Source organism: Helobdella robusta, assembly GCF_000326865.2.
Source record: "Helobdella robusta unplaced genomic scaffold HELROscaffold_63, whole genome shotgun sequence".
NCBI classification, from domain to species: domain Eukaryota; kingdom Metazoa; phylum Annelida; class Clitellata; order Rhynchobdellida; family Glossiphoniidae; genus Helobdella; species Helobdella robusta.
In genome coordinates, this window is record NW_008705353.1 from 253,607 (window position 1) to 261,765 (window position 8,159).

Consider the following 8,159-nt stretch of genomic DNA (forward strand, 5'->3'; position numbering starts at 1 on the left):
TCATCCGATGGTAGCTTCAGATTGCTCAGAGCCCCAGGAGTTCTGGCCAATGAGAGCTGAGATAAAAGTAAAATGGAGTAAAATATACACACACACACATGCGCGCGCGCGCGTGCGTACAGATACCTGTTCATTAACAGCAGACATGAGATGCCTGGTCAACCAGAATGCCTCCTCGACTGATGTGCCTATCAGCATCGCTCCAAAGTTCCTCAAGAATAACACCTTTCAATTTGATCGTAAATATAACTTTAACAATTCTACTCACCATCATTATTACCATCATTAATTCATTACTAACACTATGATAACACTTTCAACACATCATCATGCTACCCATCATCATCGTCGTCGTCACCATCTCAACCGCTATCCTAACTTTGTTAGAAGGACCAAGAGACCTCCTCAACTTGTCCCTCTGCTCCGGGTCTAGAGTGCCACCGTTGTAAACGTAATAACTGCAGTCCCCAAGACATATGGCCTCCTTACTTAAGGGCAGAAGACCTTGGTTCAGTGCTGATATCTGGATGTCAATCATCCAACCCATCAAATGAATACGTGTACCACATACATACATACATACACACACACACGCACACAAACACACACACCATAAACACAAAAACAAACAACACAAACGCACAAACATCAGCAGGCCTAACTAAAACATTCACCAACCGAAACAGCAGCACTGTTAGCCAGATGGACAATGCATCGAGCGTCAGGTCTGGCAACGTATATGGCAGAATGCAGTTTGAATTCATTCTTATCTACCCCTGCCTGATTACCGTTAGTTAAGTTGGTCGTCTCCCCGTTGTAAAAATTATGTATCAAGGGGTTTACAGGGGTATCCAGTACATCACCCTTTGTGTTCACTTTCAGAAGATTAGTGGTGGTGACCTCGTTGGGGAAAATTCCATACGGGCCCATGAGGAACCTTTCATGCTCCTGACTAATTCGACCCTAGAATTTTAAAAAATTGAGGAATTTGAACAAATTAAAAAAAAGCAAACCTGCATCAGTTAATAATTATTGGCTCACATAATTATTACCCAATCCTATTAGCCAACATTAGCATATCAAGTAAATCACATCAATTAACATTCCTAACAGCTGCTAGCTAATTTTTCAATGGCTATCTACCGACATAGATTGAAATACTAACAGAACAGAGGTACAAATATTAACAAACATAGATATATATTACAACAGAACAAAGATATATAAATATTAACAAACATAGATATAAGATACTAACAGAAATGCCCCCCTGCATGAAACGACTCCACCCCATAAGGTCGATGATTCTATAGAGGGAAGCCAACTTGCACCTGAACGTGCGCTCCAGAGGGTCTACCACCACACTGGATTTTATATCTGATATTGGAATGCAAGGCCCTAAACCTGACCAAATGAAGCAGATTCTACATCAACTAAATCTTTCAAATTCAAAAGTCAAAATTTTTTGATCAAGAATGAAAAAATTTACCATTTTTTATTGCTGCATTTTTAACTCGGTTTGCCAGCAAATCTGACAAGTTTTTAGCAGTCACAGAGTTTGGGGTGAGAGGTCCGCCATTCTGAAAGAGCTGTTCCACAACAAGCTCTTCTAATTCATTCCTGAACAGACTACTCTCTAACACTAATTTCACACGTTTCCTTTCTTCCATCTGCCTAACATCTTCCTTCACATCAACTGGCCTCATCAGCTGGCGAACATATTCAGGATCATCTGTGTCTATTAAATTTTTTGAAGTTTAAATTTAAAAATACATGAAAAAATCAAATTGTGATAACTTTGAAATAAAATCCAAGATTTGAAACACATGCAAAAAACATTTTACAATGGGATAATAAGTAGCAGTAAATTAAGTAGACAGTAGGTAGATAGATCTACTCAAAATTCTCTTTAATAACTAAATACTAAAACTAAATTAAATGAATTTCTAAATAAATAAAAGAACTCACCAAGTGAATCAAGGTACTTTCCGGTTCCTCCATTTAGTTGACCATTCATCGCCATCTTTAAAAATTTTTAAGCGTGAAATGAGGAGACTGATTTTTCTGTTTTGAAATGGAAGTGAAAATCAATCAAGATTTCAAGGGACGTTTGTTTTTTGTAAAAAAAAATGTCATTGAAATTGCCGAAACAAAAAATCGCAGTGATTAAAATTTTTAAAAACCAAAAATAGCAAATAGCCAACCTACTTCTTTTATTTAAAACGCATAAATGAAATAATTAATCTGAAAAATCGAAAAAATTAATCACTAAAGTCTAGATTTTTAAGCATTAACATACGCCATCTTGGTACCGACTAAAACGACAACTTTAAATTTCTGAAGCGCTCAACATTCATTCAGATTTAAACATCATTTAATTGATTCCAAATGCCATTACATGAAACCATTTGATATGTATGAATGCCTCTAAACGCACACAGTCGCAGATTTAGATACATATACACACGTATATACATACCTATATATCTACATAATTACGTATTTACATTACATATTTACATACACACAGTTTATATACATGTCAAAGTTGTTTTTCATAAATGTTTAAACGCTTGTCCTACATTTCATCTTCATCATATTCACATTAGCTCTCTACCTCTCTCCATCTCTTTCTCTCTCTCTCTCTCTATATATATATATACATATACATATATATCATACATGGGATATATATATATATATGTATGTAAATGGATAGAAATAATATTAGCTCAAACTTTTCAAATCTGTCAAATTATACTTGTTCTTTATCGAAGATTTCTTCAATTTTAAATGATTGAATGAGACCCAAGACGTCATATTATCATCATTCGTTCGTCATTATCTTTCTTTTTCTTATGATGTACTTAAAATACACAATGATATCCTTCTCTCTAGTGACAATAGTAATCTTACTCTTCTTCTTGCTCTTGACTTTTCTTCAGCTTTTGATACTGTTGACCATACTATTCTCTTGAGACTGCTGCATCTTTCTTTTAATATTACTGATTCTTGTCTATCTTGGTTTTCTTCTTATCTCTGTAATCGTTTTTCTTCTGTTGTTCTCAATAATTCTACTTCTAACTCCTCTACTCTTACTTTCGGGGTACCTCAGGGTTCTATCCTTGGCCCTCTTCTATTTATACTCTATACTTCTGAACTACCTCGTATTATTAATAACTTTTCTTTCTCTAGTCAACTATATGCTGATGATTCTTATATTTATACTTCTTTTCCTCCATCTAATCTCAATAATGTTCTTCATAATTTATCTCTATGTCTTTCTTCGATTATCGCTTGGTCTGATTCTATGTGTCTTAAACTTAATCCTTCTAAGTTTGAATTAATTTGTTTTAATAAATCTAAACACTCAATTACTATTCCTCCTATTATCTTACCTGATTCTAAAACTCTTGATGTCTCTCATAAGTTTCGTAGTCTAGGTTTTATCTTTGATTCTACTATGTCTCTCTCTCTTCTCAGATTAATAGTGTTGCTAAAAGCTCTTACTTTCATCTACGTAGAATAAAAAAACTTTTGCCTTTTCTTGATGATCCTACTCTTCTCCTTCTTGTTACTTCGTTAGTCTTATCTAGGATTGATTATTGTAACTCGCTCTAATATGGTCTTCCTGACTCTATACTCTATCCTTTAAGTAAAGCTTTTAACTCTGCTGCTCGTCTAGTTGCTCGTGCCCCTTTCTTTTCTCATATATCTCCATATCTTGTTCTCTTGCACTGGCTACCTATAAAATATAGAATAATTTTTAAAATTTGCACGTTCATGTATAAGTCTCAATCTAAATTATTTCCTAAGTACTTATCAGATATATTAATTGAACCTAAACGCCCCGGTTTACGATCGTCTTCTTCTTCTCGCTTTTTCTTAACTCGTGTTAAACACTCTTTTGCCAAATCTGCTTTTGCTTTTTCTGGTCCTTTTCTCTGGAACTCTCTGCCTACTTCTCTAACTATTTCTCCATCGCTTGCGAAGTTCAGAGCGGATCTCAAGACCCATCTGTTTTCAAAATTCATTGAGGAGCGCTGTTGAACATCGCGGAAATAGCGCTTTATAAGCTAATTGATTGATTGATTGATTGATTGATGATTATTTTTCTCAGTTTTACAATTTTCTATTGCTTTTTATTTATATTTTTTAGGTTGCGTCAGTTCTTTCGCTTATAATCACTGTCAAAATGTTTTTGTTATTTAGTTTAAAATTACTTTAGAAGTAAATTTTTATAAAGGAGTTATTTAACGAAAAAGACAGGAAAGATCTCTAAGAGAAAAAAAGCATGTTAGGTTAAAAAAACATATACTAAAAATTAAATGAACTACTTCAAATAAAAATATAAAGACGAAAAAATGAATAAAAATAAGCAACATAGAAAAAAAAACATCGTATCATTATTTATCAACTAAGATCATTTTTGTTATCGTTACAATTAGAAGTAGTAGTAGTAATAGTAGTAGTAGTTGTAGCTGTAGTAGTAGTAGCAGCAGCAGTTGTAGCTGTAGTAATAGAAGTAGTAGTAGTAGTAGTAGAAGTAGTAGTAGTAGTGGTAGTGGTAGTAGTAGTAGTAGCTGCAGAAGAAGTAGTAAAAATAGTATTAAAGTACTTTGTTAGAAAAATGAAATAAGCATAGAGAACAAAAAAAACACAGAGAAACATCCAAAGTTAAATAAAAGAACTAAGGTAACAACAACAACAATAACAACAACAACAATAACAACAACAACAAACAACAACAAACAACAACAAACAACAACAACAATACTAAATAATAATAACACTATTAACAATAAGAATAATAACAATAGTCAGCCGGAACTAATTACAATCATTTCAAATTGAGAAAAATCATTGATCAATCAAAAAAAAGTATTGATGATAACACAAATTCAACTAAATAAAAAAAAACTAATCAATAATTCTCTGGTTCAAACACTATCTAGAAATCATACTAAAAATTAGAGTCGTACACACATATACAAACTTACTTTGCACATACAAACATACCTAGCACATACAAACACACCTACACACACACACGCACGCAAACACACACGCAAACACACACACACGAGTACTTAAAATACGCACACGAACGCGCACACACACAAGTACACACAGCCATAAATAAGTTCTTGAAAATATTACAAAAAGCAGAAATTTCATGAGAAAAACAACTAAAAAACGAAAAACACAGTGATATGAAAAAATCCGCCTGTGAGAAAATTATTGAATTTATTGAAAATCGAATCAAAAAATTGTTAATAAATAAATAAACATTTAAATAAATAGACAAATAAATGTAAAATATTCCAATAGATACCAAATAAAATACAATACAAATTGAATCATATATAAAATGCTCACACAAACAAGCTCCACTCCTTTCATTACCAATAAATACCAGAAACATTGTGATCATACATCAAGTTATTAGTACACAAGTAATGTACAGTGTGTGTAATTAATTAATTAATTGATTGATTCATTCATTAATTAATTAACTTAATCAATCGTATGATTACGATAGAAAAATATAATTAATAATTAACGAAGCATAACATGGTTGGAATAATGAAAATTAAAATTTTTCAAAGTAAAATAATTTTTATGCTCCAACTCACAAAATTTTCCAACACACACACACACACACACACACACACACACACACACACACACACACACACACACACACACACACACACACACACAAACACACACACATACAAAAAGACGCACACACATACAAAAACACGCACACACAAAGTACACAAAAACTGACGCTCGAATACGTACATACAAATTGTTATCAGATGTCTCTTGAATAAGGAACTTACATCTTTCATCAGAGCTCCACCAACTACTTTAATCTATTTAGTGTCAGCTGCAGTAACCGACGCTGCTGCAGCTGCTGCCAAATTTGTTGCAGCTTGATCCACTCCTTGTTCTCCACCCAAGTCTGATCCACCCCCCTTGACAACGTCCCCACTGGCAGAAGTATCGTTACTAGCAGCAACTTCATTCGTTTTTTCGTCCTTCTTTCTATCTTGATCCTCGTTATTGGGCGGCATGGGAAGAAAGACTATCTCAGTAGGAATCTGCGAAATGGGTTTTCCCGCTCGGATTTCCTCCAGCCAGCTGTGGACAATCTCCAGCTGGTAATATTTTTCATTCAGTTCATCTTCTAGCTGCTTGATGATGTCATTCGACTGCTGCTTCGACTGCTGCAGCTCTTTAAATAGGTCACCGACAGCCGATTGGTTGTCCTGAAATAAGCGGGTCAACTCTTTCATAGCCGACTCGTTCTCTTTGTTGACCCTGGCCACCTCATCATCGCACGATCGCTTGATGTCATTCATCTGCGAGGAGGTGGAGTTTAAAATGTTAATTGACCGACCGACCAACCAACCAATCATTAAATCAATCTGCCATACAAGAATTAACTAATTATTATTCATTCAACAACTAAATCAGTCAACTAACAATTGAACAATGAACAATTTGTGAACAATTTATTTGGAAGACCAACCAACTAACCAGCCAACCAGCCAGCAACACACAACAACAACTGCCTAACTTGTTTCTTGAGAACTTGCTCATTCCCCATCAACTTTTCGACAACCTTCTGCAATTCGAGCATATCACTCCTCTGCCTCCTCACTATCTCCTCATTCTCTCTCCTCGTTCTCTCTAAATTTGTATTCAGCACGTTCTCCCTGGCCGATAGCTCTGTGATCTGCCTATTCAGACGTTTCACCGATTCTTCAGACTCTGCGAATTTCTCGGCGTGATTTTTCTCCACCTCCAGCAGACGATCCTGCCATCTCTTCTCATCGACCACCTTCTCGTCTAGACTCTTTCCACAATCCTGTAAAAGGGTCAACAGCCTGCTGATCCTGACCTCGGCCAGTTCAAGTTTTTCATCTGAGGAAGAATGACCTGTTAGAGCTTTTGGTGGAGATGACGTCTGGGATGGTTGATCATCTTTAGGCTGGGTGGATGCCGATGATGTTTTAGCATCCTTATCATCGGCACTACTCTCGTGACCTTTAGTATCTTTGACCTCTTCACTAACGTTTCCTGACTGCACGCCCATGATCTGCCTGATCTGATGGTGCAGAGTGACAGCTGCAGGTCCAGGCCTCATTCGTTCTTCCAACTCCGTCTGAACGACTTTCATCTGGGCATCGTACCTCTCGAGGACCATTGCGAACCTATGTTAAGTAAGTTCAAGCTGACACATTAACATATCATTAACATAACAAATCATGGATGTGAGTAATGATGATAATAATAATAATAACGATGAATCACAGTCATGAATATTAATGATATGCTAATTAGCTAGTGACCTTTCTCTCTGATTGGCCAGCTCTTTCCTCAGCCTACTCCTCTCCTCCATGACTTGAATTAATTCCCTCGACCTAGTTTCAAGAAGCTGCTGTTGTTTGTTGTAGTCGTCAATGTTCACAATTTTTGCTGCTGATGTAGCAGCAGTATTAGATGTTACATTTGAAGCGTCTAAATTATTTGAAGTTGTAGTTATGATAGTAGTACTCTGAAGTGCTGCTGCTACTGATGATGATGATGGTGTTGAAAGGTACGATGATGATGATGATGATGGTGGGTTCACTTGTTTGGAGTTTAATTCTTTTATAAAATCTTCTTTTTCTTTCAGTTGTTCATTATGTTTTTCAATTATCTGGTTTTTCAATTAACAGTTGGTAGTTAGATTTTAGTCGTATCTTTCAATCATTCATTCATTTTTGCATTCATGCATTCATGTATTCATTCATTCATTCAGTCATTCATTCAGTCAATCATTCAGTCGTCTATCCATCTATTTATTTTTTGATACCTTAGTCATTTCCTCCTTTGCTTTCAGCAGTGCCTCTTGCACACTTAAATCCTTTGAATGACAAATGAGTGACAAAATTGAATACATTTGCATACATTATAATAAAATTTGTATAATAATGACCATAATAATAAAAACAACGACAAAAAAGGTTACATATTTCGATTTTAATTCTTCCATTTTCTTTTCGTGGTTCTTCATCAGTTCATCTTTCTCGGCGGCCATCATCCTCGACTTCTCCTTATTGGATTTGATCGTCTCCCGACACTTTGAAAGCAGGGCTTCTAGT

At 35.2% G+C, this 8,159-nt stretch overlaps 1 protein-coding gene across 1 annotated transcript; it reads right to left on the minus strand.

Moving 5' to 3' along the window:
• HELRODRAFT_115400 (hypothetical protein) lies at window positions 1–2,306 on the minus strand (the record flags this gene model as incomplete). Its single annotated transcript, XM_009029900.1, has 7 exons — window positions 2,209–2,306; window positions 1,969–2,064; window positions 1,490–1,738; window positions 1,259–1,404; window positions 679–963; window positions 380–523; window positions 1–225 (listed from the first exon to the last, which is right to left on the minus strand). Exons 2-7 carry the CDS (start codon window positions 2,021–2,023, stop codon window positions 1–3), a joined length of 1,104 nt encoding a protein of 367 aa, XP_009028148.1. The 5' UTR covers window positions 2,024–2,064; window positions 2,209–2,306.
• Window positions 2,307–8,159: the final 5,853 nt, after the last annotated feature.